Here is a 15,372-nt window from a genome sequence, read left to right as displayed (position 1 = left end):
AGTATAATTATAATTTTTTATAAATATTATAATGATGATAGGAGTTATGGTGATGGCCCATCGTAATAGATAATGTGTTATTTAAAATCTTGATTTAGTCTTTTCCCAAAAAAAAAAATTCTTGATTTAGTTTTTTATGTTGGTGCTTGATCACTCCATGTCACCGAAAGGCAAAAGTATGGTGCATTATCAGCCATGGTGTGGTGAGAGGTGTAATTGAGCTTGAGCTTATCTGAGCTTGAATGTGATCAAGCTCCACATAACTTTTTTTTTGACGCATGAAGTTTGTGACCAAGATTAGCTCATTTATCATATTATTAAGCTTAATTTGGAATTGAATTAAAGATAAATCTATTTTGATAAGTTTGATAGTCTTCACTTTTTTTTTTTGAGAAGCAATGGTCTTAAACTAAGTTGAAATCAGCTTGAGCTTATAACAAACTCGATGCAAGCTCACTAAAACATGAATTACCATTCAGGCTCATCAGTTCTATACTCGATTGTTCTTTTTATTTTTTCTTAATGGAAAGATGAAGAGCAGTCACTACATTTAGTATAACAATTGATTATATATGAACACATAAAGCATTCATGCTGGAATATATTAAAACATATTTTGAGTCTTATCCTGCAGAGCATGATCTACTTGGGTTTACTTCCAACTTTGCTTGAAGTTCAAGTCTAAGGTTCAAGCTTGGTTTAACCATATATATTTGATCCAAGTTTGATAGAGCTTATTTTGAGCCAAGATTAAGCTAAGCTTGAGCCACTCATATTAATCAATTGGTAATTTTATTTAGGTCAGATGATGTGCATTTCAGCCAGAGATTTTCAAAAGCATGATTGTGGCCATATTGATGGGCGGCTAGTTTTGAGATAAACCATTATCTTGGATTATTTTTACTTAAATAGAGAGATGAGTGTTGATCCAATAATTAATTTTGATAATATAAAATATTTGAATATTTTTTTTATACTAATATATTATTGAAGTTCATATTAAGAATATTTGAGGAAGCTACAGTCACTCTTAGCAAGTATTTCATCAATGCCAAGTTATAGAGTGTAAAAAAAAGATGGAAGAAGCCACATCATGAGAAATCAAATGAAAAAAGTCAAGAGCTGACCCTAAGTTTCAAAGAGTCGAATCTGGCATATAAATATAAAATGACATAGTTTGAAAGTCGATCTCTACTTTTGTTGAGTCGACTCTCTCAAATAGATAGAGAGTAAAATTTTTCAGTACTAGCATCGAGTCGATCCTTAGTCTCAAGTCGATTCTTTTAGAAAAAATAGAGAACTATGTTTTTCTGAGCAAACTTTGAGTTGATTCCTACTTTTACAGAATTGACTCGTAGTTAGCTCAAATCAATCCTTATTTGATCTCGAGTCGACTCGACTGCGGTTAACAACTTTTATGGCTAGTTCTGCATAAATTTCAGAAATATACAAATTGAGTTTAATGGCTAGTTTTTGATTTTCAATAGCTAAGAATGGCTTTTTGAATATATATTTTAAAAGATTGTAAAGGCTACCAAACAAGGAGAAGAGTTAAGAAAAAGACAAAAACAAAAAGAAAATTCCAGTACATTAAGTGAGTATTTAAAAAAGAGTTTCAAACTTTCAACCATCAAATTCTTAAAGCATTCAAGTGATTTTGAGTGCATTGATTGTCAAGCTTCTTGGATACAATCTTCAAGAGCTTCATTATCTTTTTAATTGGTTTTTTTAGGAGCTTTTATTGTATTGTTCATTATATCTAATTCTATATTATAAATAAGTTTTAATTGGGATTGAAATATGAAAGTAGGCCCATCCAAGCCTTGAATTGGAGTATGCCTATTTTGTGAGTCTAGAGTTAGCTTGTGGATATAGTTTTGGTTGATTCTACTAAAAAAATCAATTGGGTTTGATTGTTAGTTAAGAAAAATAATCAAGTTATAATCTGAGGAAAAATCATAATGAAATTTCTAAGGATGGTTTGAGGAATAAATATAGGTGCTAAGTTTGACGCTGAATCACTATAAATTTTTTTGTATTTGCTTGTGTCTTATTATTTACTTTTTATTTCTCATTGATTGCATTTTTATATTTTTGTTTATCACATAGCTTTCACTCACATCGTTTGAATTAGCTTAATTATTGTATACAATAAGTTTTAATTTTTTTAAAAAAATCTAATCCATTCCGTCCCTTAGGTTGTTTAGCTGGGCAACAGTAAAAATAATGGCAAAGATCAAAAAATATAAAGCACTAAATTCTTGGCAACATCAATGTAACATTTAAAGGCATTAGGTCGAATGTTTAATACCATGTCCCTTTTTTTTTGGTCCATTAGTCAAATGATCTTAAACAGCTTAGGTTCTAGACATTGCATTGCTAATCTTTTTTGTCACACACACACACACAATTTGACCCACTTTCACATAGTAATGTTGTCAACCTCAAAGTGGAAGCATTTAAGACGTAACTGATAAACAGATACCAGATTCCACATAAACAATATCGTGTGACCATTGGCTTAATCCAGGAAAAAAATTTCTCATTTGATTTCTTCTGGCCATCTAATCAGTAATCAACGCATGCTTTCTTTTACCTTAATTTTCCTTTTATTTCGGGAAGGAGATGGAAGATTGAGTAGTGGGATATACCACATCTAAGTACTCGGAGAAACACATTCAAGTTTCAAAGAACTTAGAACTTCCTTCGTTTGGAACAATTTAGCAGCCAATGTGCTGTTTCTTGATTCACACCTATAATCAGCATGCAAAAGGATCAATTTGATCGCTTGTATATATATATATATATATAAAGCAACCTCATGTTTTATATTTTTCCCCGTATACAAACTAATTGGCAGAATGATATGCTATAAGATGATATACGATAGACTATCAAACTACTGAAATGCAAACTTATATGCAATAATTTACATGAATTCTCAGAGCGTCTATTGGTTTGGTGGTGGTTAGTGGCGCCAAGTGCTAAGCCACTAAGTAGACCACAATTCAATATCCTTTTTATTTGTTTCCCGATGTAACAGGAGGCATAGCCATCCAAATTTTAAATTTTATTACTGATAAAGAATAAGTAGATACATACAAAGCGAAATAAGGCTGAAAAATTAGCAGAGAGAAGCAGACTTAATTATGTCAAGGGGAGGGAAACTAAAATAGAATACGGTTTCCCACAACATTATTGAAGAAAAGATGAATAAAAGACCAAATCAAGTGGAAAACTGGAGATGCAAGCATAACCGAAGCACGGCGGATATGCTTATTATGCTCTACCAAAGCATTCTGTTCCAGAGGGCAGCTACACATATTGTCACTGTCCACAATATATTCCCCCAATCTCTATCCTTACTAATTACACACTAATTATACCAAGGGCAGGCATCATGAGAGTCTCCTTCTCCCCCTTGAACCCCTCCAAAGCCCATTCTCCAAGCATCCAATTCTTCCACCCACCAAGCGCTCAGCTAAGATGCACCTCCCACCAAGTCCATCACCACCACAGCTCCACCCTCACTCCCACCCACCTCCACACCCTCCTAACTACCACCACAAACAACCATCCCAACCCAAACCATGCCACCCAAATCCATGCCCAGCTCATTACCACCAACTCTCTCCCCATCCCCCTCCTCCACACCCAGCTTATCAACCTCTACGCCAAGTCCGGCCAGCTCCCCCAAGCCCTCCTCACCTTCAAAACCACCCAAAAACACAGCAACATCGTCACCTGGACCTCCCTTATCACCCACTTGGCCCAATCCCACCAACCATTTGAGGCCCTCTCACTCTTTGCCCGATTAAAGAGGGAAGGCCTCGGTCCCAACCCCTATACCTTTTCCGCCATCCTCCCTGCTTGCGCCGAAACACGCTCCGTCTTGCATGGCTCGCAGGTGCATGGGCTTGCATGCAAGCACGGCGTCGACGCCGACGTCTTTGTTGCGAGTGCGTTGGCTGATATGTATGCCAAATGTGGTGATATGAATGCATCTGAGAGTCTGTTTGATGAAATGCCTCAGAGAAACCGTGTATCGTGGAATTCCATGATTGTGGGGTTTGTGAGAAACAAGCTTTATGACAAGGCAATATGGATGTTTCGGGCTTTGCTTATGGATGGATCGGTGAGCCCAGATCAAGTGAGCATTTCTAGTGTTTTGACTGCCTGCGCAAACTCTGGGGGATTGGGTTTCGGCCGACGAGTGCATGCGCATGTGGTTAAGCTTGGATTGGAGTCGGTAGCTTATGTCAAGAACTCGCTAATGGATATGTACAGCAAATGTGGGCGGTTTGAAGAGGCTTTGGGGTTGTTTGATATTATGAATGAGAGAGATGTTGTCACTTGGAATACCATGATGATGGGCTGGGTCCTAAATGACCACTTTGAAGAAGCTTGCAGCTGTTTCCAGGCGATGATGAGAGAAGAAATTCTCCCTGATGAGGCTACCTTTTCGACAGTCCTCCATGCTTCAGCCAGCCTAGCAGCATGGGGCCAGGGGGCTGCAATTCACACCCTGATCATAAAAAGCGGGTTCGGTAACAACCAGTGCGTCGGGAGCTCCTTGATAACCATGTATGCCAAATGTGGCAGCTTGGATGATGCGTATCGATCGTTTCAGGAGATGAAACACCATCAAAATGTGGTGTCGTGGACAGCCATGATTGCAGCCTTCCAGCAGCATGGGCATGGTAACCGTGTCATCGAATTGTTTGACAGGATGTTGGAAGAGGGGATGGAACCAGATTACATAACATTTGTTTGCGTTCTTGCAGCCTGTAGCCACAATGGGCTTACGGAACAGGGATTCAGATACTTCAAGTCAATGTCTCAGGTTCACAATATGGCACCGGGGAATGAGCATTATGCTTGCATGGTTGATATGCTTGGCCGAGCTGGCCGTTTGGCTGAAGCGAAGCAGTTCATTGATACGATGCCGGTCAAGCCTGATGCTTCGGTATGGGGAGCTCTGCTTGGAGCTTGCGATAAGAGCGGAAATCTGGAGCTGGGAAAAGAAGTTGCTCAGAGATTATTCGAGATCGAACCAGATAACCCTGGAAACTATGTGCTTCTTTCAAACTTGTATGTGAGACATGGGAGGTTGGAGGAGGCCAAGGAGGTCAGGATATTGATGGGGTACAATGGCGTGAGGAAGGAGACTGGTTGCAGCTGGATTGATGTCAAGAACAAGACGTATGTGTTTACAGTGCACGACCAATCCCATCCGAGGACACGGGAGATTTATGAGATGTTGCGAAGGATGGAGGAGCTGGTGAGGGTGAAGGGATATGTGGCTGACATCCAGTTTGCTGTCAATGATGTAGGAGAGTACAAGGAGCAGAGTTTATGGTATCATAGTGAGAGGCTGGCACTGGCATTCGGGCTGATAAGTTTGCCCATGGATGCACCGATCCGGATAAAGAAGAACCTTAGGACTTGTGGGGATTGCCATACTGTTATGAAGCTTGCTTCTGGGATCTTCAGTCGGGAGATTGTATTAAGAGATACAAACCGCTTTCATCGGTTTGCCGGTGGATCATGTTCTTGTGGGGATTACTGGTGAAAAAAGAAGTGAATCTGGATGTGCTCACCCCTGGATGCCAAGAAGGCATAATTGGGGGATGAAAGTTAGATCGTTCTGCGATCCAGCAACAAATTCATATATGGGAAAGAAGTAACAAAAAGGAAGCAAGACCGGATAAATCTAATTGATAGAGGTGGCTGTGTGTGCTGCAATGAGGACCACCACAGTCTGAACATCACAATCTGAAGTTTTTCTATACACAAAACTTTGCCCTCAAAGTTACTCTTCTTCCAAGTATTCTTAGCTAATTTCAAGCAGGAAGCAATTATCTAGCAGTGGAACATCATCACAATGGGTAAGGATTCTAAAATTATCCACCCCATATAACTATGTAAAATTGACAATTATCTAAGCCAGTTGTATTCACAGCCAGCTGCCCAATTTGGCAGCAGGGTATCTTTCTTGCAAACAACAGTTTTCTTTATGACATTACAGAGTATATTTGTGAGTCCAAGGTCATGTAAAAACAGCAGCATCGCCTTGTGAAGCTCAAATTGGTAGGACATCCTTCAGCTTATGGTGTGCAGGTGTCCCGGATTCCTGGTATCATTGTTCGTGCAGCTCAGCAATGGGGTGGGAATAGTGTATTTGGAAGCTGTCTTCTTTCTCAGCCCTGTTTTTTGTTTAATCTGTACAAGATAGAATAGCCCAAAAATGAGTACCAATCCAGGCTTAAAAATTTGAGCGAACAGGAGAATTGCATAATAAACTTGACCGATATCCTATAGTTAGTAGTGCAGGGCGTTTGCCCCGTGATCTCACCCCTCCAAATGGAAAATGAAAGTTTTGTATTCTGGGGGTGCTTCCTTCAATCTTCAATTCTAGGTAATTCCCACAGGTACTGTCTCCCTCCCTTGCTTTTATTTTTGTGTGTACGTGAGTACGTGTGTGTGTGTGTGAGAGAGAGAGAGACTCACCTGTAACAGCCAGAGAGAGAGTAACCTGTAGCAGCCTGGTAATAAGCCACGGAATGCTTGAACCTTGGAATCCAGTTTCGTAACAGGAAATCTGCGGAGGGTGAAAGGAATGGTAATGTTGTATGTAATTGATATTGAAGTCATTATTCTCAACTAAACCTATGGATATATGCAGGTGGTACACTAAAAAGTCTTCTCTTAGAGTGAAACGGCAGCCAACTATCCTACACAATTCTATATTATTTTCTTGGAAGCCACCATCCCTCTCCCTTTCCTCGAGACCAATTTTGATCATAGTGTAATGGATGGAGATGTTTTTTTTGTTGAGCTGGCTTTCTTATTCGAAGTACCAGTGGTGTACTGATAGATGGTAATAGGTGGCGTCGGGATTTTTGATACTACGGTTTCAATGGTGCAATTGTGTGGCCTAGGAAGGATTGAATTATGCTATATAGACATTGAGAGCTTCACAAATGTATTTAGAATGAGACTAGATGATTGTTATTAGATGGCTTTCTGATCCATCTTGTGCTGATGGAAGTCTCTATTCATTTTTACAAGATTGTTGAAGAATGATGTATCCATTGCTATCTTTTTAAAGTTTCATATATTTATAAAGAACCTAACAGTGCTACCATATGGTTTTTTATGTGGCAAACTATATCAGTTCTATCTTTGAGATTTTTTAGCTAATCTTTCTGTTCAGTTCTTAAATATTTTTTTTCTGATTTTTATGGGTATATTTATTCTTGATTGATTTAAGTCATCTGTTTTATTCAAAAAAATAGAGTTGGAAAAAGTTATTTGATAATAGAGGAAAAATCAGATCTTTGAGGCTGAATTGTGAAAAGGGCATCGATCTTTCCCCCAAAATGCTGAGCTTTTTTGACAACATATAATGATGTCCAATATCCTACTTACAAATCAAAACACCACCTCTCCATAGGCACATTCCATATGTGCGGTTAATATACTCATCGATCATTTAGCTCTCCTCTTGCATCAAGAGCTCCAACTTCTTGATTTGACAATCATGGGCTCACAAGTACCACCATTTTCCCCATTCATAGAACAATATTTCATTATAATTTGGTAGTCTTGATTAAGTAAACTTTTATGACTAGCTCATAAAATAAGTTCATGCTGGTCTCCTATTCTTTTATACCTAAATGCTCAAGGTATGCTTCCTCATATACAAGCCTTCTGGACTGCATGGAGAAAGGGATTAATCTGGCTAAGATTCTAGAAAGGGATAGGTCCAATTGGCTCTCTCCATTATGTGACACATATGGTACGAGCGGAACTCTAGAATCTTCTTGAAAAATAAAAATGACGGTAGTTTCGATTCGTGTAAGGCTTTGTATGCATTCTTTTATTGGAGGAATCTATGCTTCGAAAATGTTTTAGAAAGCCACAAAACTATTTTGAGCAGGTTGTCCCTCTTACTGTAACTGTCTCCTGTTCATTATACCATTCCCTCCTTATTCCATCTGTAAATTTCCTCTGGGAGAAGTTTCTCACCTCCTCCACTTTTCCCTAAAAAAAAAAAAAAAAAAAAAAAACCCAAGTTGTTCCATCAAAGTGGATATGACAATGTTGAAAATTTGTATAGTTGGCAAGTAATACAAGGTACATATGTAAAGTCATCACCCCCAACCGAACCCCCACAGACATGCAGGGCTTGTCGCTTAGGACTACAGAATGTCAACAAGAGAAGATAGATGGGTGCAGGATGCTGATGGCATGTGGTGATTGAAACAGGCAGTGTGCATTGCCTTTGTACAACCTAAGGCCGACAAAATCAACTTTAGATGTGAAGTTACATCCATCATGTTGGATTCCTTGAGCCTCATGATGTGAAACTTTGGAATAGTATATGCTAGTTGTTGTATATATTTGCGTAATAATTGCCCTCACGAGTCTTTTTGCTTCGATTCTCTCTCAATTTTCTGGTAGACACTTCCTTTTTGGCCACTAGGTAGAAAGCTTTAGACATCAATCTTAACAAATGGCATTTCCTTTTTGGCCACATAATTTCAGCGTATCCAAGGCGCCATTCCCTGCTCACCGCAAAAAAAACAGTCATTTCTTTGGGGGAAAAAAAAATCTTTAGAGAGAGAGAGAAAAAAAAGCAGCAGCAAGAAAACAATAGCGGATACTAGAGAAGATTGACTGAGAAAATCCAACATTACCTATTTTTAACATGTTCTGCTTCATTGCTACCCTTTTTGCTCGCTCTGGTTTTTCTTGCAAAAAAACACATGGGAGTTGCAAGCTATTGTGTGAAAGATTGGAGTCCTGATCCTCTACCGTCCATCTTCCGCACCGCAAGAAGAGCTTTGGATGCTTGGACTGCTGTCGTATTGCCCCACCTCTGAAATGGAGGGCTCTCGCACATCCTCTATCCCGAGTTTTTGGCAACTATTCACGTATTTGGCATCTCCACTCCGATGCTCTCCATTGCTGAGATGAATGAGCTCTCTCCATTTCTGAGATGGATGACATGGTGGTGATCGACAGGATCTATGCTCAAAAGAACATGGCATATACGAGAGGAACCAATGATCTATGGATATGAACTGCTGATTGTCAAAGCCATGGGAATAGTCATAAGTATCATATTGAATGTTTTATCTGTATTATATGCACGCACAGAGACACTCAAATCTTTTATCGTACAAAATAGCAGGAGTAGACTTCAAGGGTATTTTTTGAGTATTTCATCTCTTTATACTCAAAAACTCAGGACCAAGTCCAGTCTGGCCCCAATCAGGCTAAAATGTATTTTTTGGGCCTCGCCAAACCATTGGGACCCGTTCATATGACACAAATTCTGGCTCAGGCTCTTCATCAGATTGGCCTCGTCCATCAACAGTCCTAAACCTAAGAGGTTTTACATAATATTTACAAGAGCCCACGAACTCAAGGTTGAACCCTCAAATGCGCCAGCTGTCAAAACTATAGCATGGTTAGGTGGCATATCTTTGTGATCGGTGAGATTTAGGTGCGAGCATCATCTAGTCTGCTATCATTCCTTCAACCGACCGATAGGTCTCACATACTCGATCTGTATCACATTCTTTCGACTTGTGTTGTAAAGTATGGGACTGATTTAATTGCGTTAATTTTGATCTATATTCTACGAAGGTGTGTTAGAAACCAACTAGACCCTTTTACTAGTCCTTTCAAAAAAATGATTTCAGATCCACCAAATGGATCAAATCTTCTATACATCGCATCTTATAATTTATACTTTCAGGTCCCATAATGCTTTCATTCCTTCAGTAAACAGCAATGAGTGGCTGATTGACAAGTGATTCCTATGCTGGCTGCTGACTTCATTAGTTCTTTCTGCTTTCAGCTAGAGTCTGTGGGCTACAAAGATAAGAACCATATTAAACTTAGGGAGTCCATTCTGATGACACAAGGCAGGCAATAGTATTTGCATCTTGCTCTCAACTAAGAATAAAAGAATTCAAGAATAAGTAATTTTTTCCAACTTCCAGAAGTCACCTGCATACAGCTCAGGAGAGTGCAAACAAATGATGATTAACTCTATATGGATTATTCCTTCTATGTTTCAGAAGCATAATGATGAGAACATGGTCCGCTGGATGCTTAAAGAGAAAGATTTGCACCCCACAATAATGTTATGGACAACAAAAGCGACAAATATTGTTGCTTGTTTGGATTATATGACAAGGTTGAAGAGATGGATCCAGTTGGATGAAGTCTGCTGTGTCAACAAAAAGTCTACTATTTCAACAAATCTATCAGCTAGCTCATTCATCATTTTTGTTGTTTTTGGTCTGGAAGAAGTCTTCTATTTCAAATGCAAGCTGGAAACTTATTGTTATCAATCTTTCTTACTTTTGGTTGGCCGTATTTATATCTGTCATTTCTATCACAAACGTGCATGTAATTTTTTTTTTTTTATTAAAAAAATTTAGACGGGCATTCCCTCACTTTTGTTTATTATTGTAAGGATCCGGATTTTCTTAATTCTCTAGCACAAATTTTAAAGGATTGAAAAGGAAGAAAAGAGGAATCACGTACTTGGCACGTGAGGGGAGGGGAGGAAGAGGGCTACAATCGGAATTTTATTTTTCTCCTAATTTGTTATTAAAAATCAGAAATAATCTCACTAAAACTTGGATTAAAATGACTCCAATTCTTATTTACAAATGCTGATCCCTCTTCCTTGGATTTCCACCATAATTTTTTTGAAAATTATTGTCGGTTTCGAGCCCTTATCCGAGTATTTCCTTGGGTTTTCATCGGAGAAATCATTAGGTTTTTCTTGTTTATCCTCGTTAGACCTAGGTAAGTTATTAAGCCTTTAATTTTTCTTCTTTTTTGAGTTTGTTGCTGCTGATTGGAGCCGATGAACTGATAGATTTGGACAAGAATAGGGTTTTCTCTGTTTTGAGTTTTCTTCCTCTATTTTATAGATCATCGACTGCTACGGCTACTGTTGGAGATACGTTTCAGTAGGCACCGAGTGCTGACATTGGTTGCTGGCTAGTATTCTACGGCCATGGCCAGATGAAGAGGGAAAAAGAATAAAATTTGGGTGCTTTGTTTAAAGAAGAGAGAAAGGGAGAAGGCTGCCTCTCTTCTCTCTCTCTCCCCTCTTTTATATAATTTCTCTCTTCTCTCTCTCACTAAGTTGAGAAAATAAAAAAAAAAAAAGAGAGGTTCTCCTCTTTTCTCTTTCCTCTCTTTCTCTCTCTAGATTTTTTCTCTCTCTTCATGGATTTTTTCTCTAGAGATCTTATAGACCAGTGGAAGGTACAAGTACTTAGGTAACCCAGATCAATTGGTGACCCTGAGAGAGGTTCTGGACTAGTAGTGTTATGGCCATCTTTTGTAATTTTTTATTATTCATGATTATCTAAAATTTTTATGTTGATCTTGAAAATGTAGAGGTTCAACTATTTGCATAAGAAGATGTCAAGTGGAACATCTTGTTTTTGAGTTCGTAGATCGAGAAGTTCATTAGTTTCTGTATTTGGATCAAGCACCGATAGAGATAAGGATTGTTGGACACAAATAATATTATGTATATTTATTTTTTTCATTATATGATTTTGATTTTTCATTACTGTTATTTATTTTATGATTATCAGTATAATTATTTGAATTTTTTATGTCATATGCTCGTATCAAATATGGAAGGTTTTCAGATGGTTTAGGTAATAATACTGAAAATTAAAAATTTTGAAAAGAATATAATATGATACAATATTTTCTTGATATAATTGAAATTTAATAAATTGATGATTAAGAAAGGGATATTTGGATTAGGCACGTTAGATTGCGAATAGTCTTGTCATGGATAGAAATGTGATACTAAGAATAGCTCGTCATGGACAGAAATATGGTACTGAGAATAGCCCCATCACGGTCAGGAACGTGGTACTGAGAATAGCTTATCATAAACAGAAATATTGTACTGAAAATAGCCCTGTCACGGACAAAAATATGATACTAAGAATAGCCCTACTATTGGTAAGAACGTGATACTTGAGTTTGCCAGTCATGGATTTGAGCATGATCGTCATTAGTTCAGAATCCTAAAGATAACTGTTAATTGATTCAGATTATGTTAATGTGGATGATATGATATGAAATCATAATTAAGTAAAAAAAATTACTTAATTATATATATATATATGGTATAATAGTTTGAAGAAGAGGGATATCCGATGATATATGATATATATTTTTGTATATGTTGGTACTGAGTTATATTGGATACATGATACGAGGTTTTATAGCTTATATTTTCTTTTGATACTATTCATTCGTTATTTTTAAATTATTATTATATTGGTGTGAGTATGTAAGGATTATTATTAGATTGTAAAGTTCATAATTCTTTTCTTTTCTTTTTTAAAATTATAGGATGTTCATATTTAGCTAAGGTTGGGATCTCGAATTGAAAAATTTGATCAGATAGAACATCATCAATAACAGTTGAATAATTGAGTTTTATAAATTATATAAAATTTGATATTTGTTAATATAAAATATTTATTATGAATTAAGATCAATAGTATTCATGGGATCTTGAGATTGTAATAAATTTTAATATCTTACATGATCTCTAGGATGTTACTCTAAGGTTTATGGGCCCACATCATGTAGCCGACCTGGGTGCTGGGTTTGGAATGTGACAATTATTTATCTCTTGTGCCAGCATAGTTTGTTCAGCACTTTAATTAGTTTGGCTCTTCTAATACAAAACCTCCTAGATTAAGTTCATCTATATCAGAAATTGAGTACCACATGCCATACCTTCTATCATTCAAATCTCTCTCTCTCTTTTTCTCCTAATTTTCACTGGAAAAGAGGCTGAAGTTTGTTGTTCAAATCGTGATGATAAATAATCGATTCCATAGTTTCTGTTTGCAAAAGCAAGGTCTCATAATTCATGAATGGTTGGAGTTTCTTTTACTCAACAAATTGGTTGACAGAGTTGCACAAGGACCACATTCAATTCTTAAAACAAAAGCACACGACAGAAAAAGGCGAGAGGAAGGAACAAAGCACTTCCACCTTAAAAATATTTTCTAGCTTTATACATCTCTTTAGCCCCCATTCAGTGTAATGGGTCTTCGTTGCGACAAAGTTTTCGAACATAGCTTACATGGAGCATGGCAAATGAAACAACACAAAAAAGCTCAAGATATCTCATTTCTATATGGCTGTACATCTTAAACCAGACTACTATTCCCTTTTGTGTTCCCTGTTGCTGTTAAAACTAACCTCCAAGACAAAAATGGAGTCGGTGGCGGACGCTAACATTTATCAGCTCTTGTGATCTTCAGTCTCTTGACAGTGGTCAAGAACATCCTGCTCAAACCAAAGGTAAGAAACTAATTAGGAGAGAGGAAGAAACGAGCAATGGCAGATAGAATGATAGATGGAAGAATAAAGCTGGTAGGAATCATATCATACTCCCATGGGACATCCCCCACCATCATCCAGTCTCCTTCCTTGTCTTCATAGGTCAGCACATGATCCTTACTGGTAGGCACTTGGGCAATATCAGGGCCTGATCAAGTGATCGAAACAACGATGATGGTAATTCTAAGGCTAATTAAGATGTATATATGCAATGAACAATTTGATGCTACAAAATAATACAAGTTGCTTGTGTCGGTGCTTACGCATAATGGAGGTCCTAAACATGCGGCGAAGTGTCTTTATTAGGCCATCATAGCCATCAAGTGCGAACAGATCCAATTTCCTGCCAATTGGAATCCCCTCCATGTAAACCTTGACAAAGAATGTAGCTGATTGCCTCTGAATCTGATGTCCTTTTTCTGCCAGTGTGCTCCTAAGAAGCGGTTTGATCGGTGGCCAATCAGATAGTTGGTCCCTAATGACCAACAAATAGAGAAGGAAAAAGAAAAAGAACAGGAAATTGAATCAGGATGAAAGCTAATCTATAGATAATTAGCCGAGAGTCCATGGAACGTAGGACTTGAGTAAACTATCCAAGGTGGTTAATAGAAGGGAAATAAATGAGGAAAGAGTAGCAAAAAGCGACTCTAAATTGAGACGAGGATGGGAAATTTTATGGATGGTATGAATTAAAAAGCAAGGCAAGGAATGAAAAAGAAAGAAAAAAAAATCAACTAGAATTCACATTTGAGTGCTAAAAATAAGAAAAAATTTAAGGAAAAAAAAACTATGGAGCAAATGATGGAGCAGGAGATCATCAATGAGATAATTTGGTTCTTGTATCTCAAAAAAGAAAAGATGAACTTGGAAACGAAACATGGATATATACATAGAGAAGTACATGATTCCATTTCTGATTAATTTGGTAGGCAATAGAGAAAGGCCATATAAAGATTAAATGAAGTTTGATTATAGGAAAGGCCTTTAGTTCTAATATTGAAACGGAAAAGAAGAAAGAAAACATACATGCATACTTTTTTTAAATGTGTGAACTGATAAAAAAAAGGAAGAGGGAGACAGGAAGAAAAAGAACAGTATATGAAAAGAAGCAATCGGCGTAGGGTTCTTTAAGAGTGCTGTACCTTGCACTGGAAGAACTATCCTGCAGAGAGGAGGCTGACAGGCTAAGTCCTAGCCTTAGATCTGTGCTCAAGTCTCTCCTTGGCTGAGAGAGAGAAGATGCAGTGGAGAGAGCAGGGTGGCTGCTGCTGTCGATGGATGAAGAAGGCGAACCGTTGTTTCCTCCTCCCATTGCAACCAGAGAGAGAGAGAGAGAGAGGAGAGGGAGATGCCACCCTCGCTTGTTTGTTGTAGAAGATAGGAGTGAGAAAGAGAGGACAACGATTGATATGGAGACAGACAAGAGGGTGGCAGAAGAATGTGGAATAAGAGCTTCCTTGCAACTGACTATTAGGTGTATGAGTACTTCTGGGGGTCCATCGTATTGGTTGCACTTCGAATACGTGGCAGAACAGAAGGGATAGGCCTAGAGCAAGCTTGGCCAATGGGGTGTTGGGGTGACACCTTGTTAGGCTATTGGTTGGACTTGGCCCTCTCCACAATTTCCCCAACTTTATATATTCTATCAATTAGAGAAACCATGAATACTCACACTTTACACTATCATGCCGAGCAGTGTATGGACACTTGAATAAACTATAGGTGATACATTCTACTTGTTAATAAAAGCCTTCCATATCAATGAACATGTTGGGTGGTTATGGGGGTATATTAAAATTATAGACCATAGAGGGGATGTGCCCACACTATCAAATCTTTGCGAGGGCAACTTTCCCACCATTTTTTTTTTTTTTTTTTGTCGATATAAATACAATGAATCCAGTCATTCTTATTTGTTTGTTCGTACTTAGCAATTTCGGGGAGAGGGAA

The 15,372-nt window shown here is 37.9% G+C and overlaps 2 protein-coding genes across 3 annotated transcripts; one reads left to right on the top strand and one right to left on the bottom strand.

Annotated features, from left to right (window-relative positions):
* Window positions 1-3,245: 3,245 nt before the first annotated feature.
* LOC105035535 (putative pentatricopeptide repeat-containing protein At5g52630) lies at window positions 3,246-6,020 on the top strand. Its single transcript, XM_010911121.4, has one exon. The coding sequence runs from the start codon at window positions 3,401-3,403 to the stop codon at window positions 5,570-5,572; it is 2,172 nt and encodes a 723-aa protein (XP_010909423.3). The 5' UTR covers window positions 3,246-3,400; the 3' UTR covers window positions 5,573-6,020.
* A 7,034-nt stretch (window positions 6,021-13,054) lies between these two features.
* Window positions 13,055-14,992, bottom strand: LOC105035543 (auxin-responsive protein IAA4). 2 transcript variants are annotated; one of them, XM_010911141.4, is made up of 4 exons: window positions 14,565-14,992; window positions 13,686-13,855; window positions 13,474-13,570; window positions 13,055-13,368 (listed from the first exon to the last, which is right to left on the bottom strand). In XM_010911141.4, exons 1-4 carry the CDS (start codon window positions 14,732-14,734, stop codon window positions 13,314-13,316), a joined length of 492 nt encoding a protein of 163 aa, XP_010909443.1. In that variant the 5' UTR covers window positions 14,735-14,992; the 3' UTR covers window positions 13,055-13,313. The 2 variants fall into 2 exon arrangements, with proteins under 2 accessions (XP_010909443.1, XP_010909436.1); XM_010911134.4 differs by having other exon boundaries at window positions 13,686-13,897; window positions 14,565-14,966.
* Window positions 14,993-15,372: the final 380 nt, after the last annotated feature.

The sequence above is a fragment of the Elaeis guineensis genome, chromosome 1 (genome assembly GCF_000442705.2).
Source record: "Elaeis guineensis isolate ETL-2024a chromosome 1, EG11, whole genome shotgun sequence".
Classification (NCBI taxonomy): domain Eukaryota; kingdom Viridiplantae; phylum Streptophyta; class Magnoliopsida; order Arecales; family Arecaceae; genus Elaeis; species Elaeis guineensis.
The sequence above is the reverse complement of the archived record's forward strand: the minus strand, read 5'-3'. Positions and strand labels throughout refer to the sequence as shown.

Coding starts and splice junctions, on each gene's coding strand:
- LOC105035543 (XM_010911134.4), bottom strand. CDS start 14,734: ATGGGAGGAGGAAACAACGGTTCGCCTTCTTCATCCATCGACAGCAGC. Junction 13,898..14,564: donor GATAGTTCTTCCAGTGCAAG/GTACAGCACTCT, acceptor GTTGGTCATTAG/GGACCAACTATCTGATTGGC. Junction 13,571..13,685: donor GTTTAGGACCTCCATTATGC/GTAAGCACCGAC, acceptor TCACTTGATCAG/GCCCTGATATTGCCCAAGTG.
- LOC105035535 (XM_010911121.4), top strand. CDS start 3,401: ATGAGAGTCTCCTTCTCCCCCTTGAACCCCTCCAAAGCCCATTCTCCA.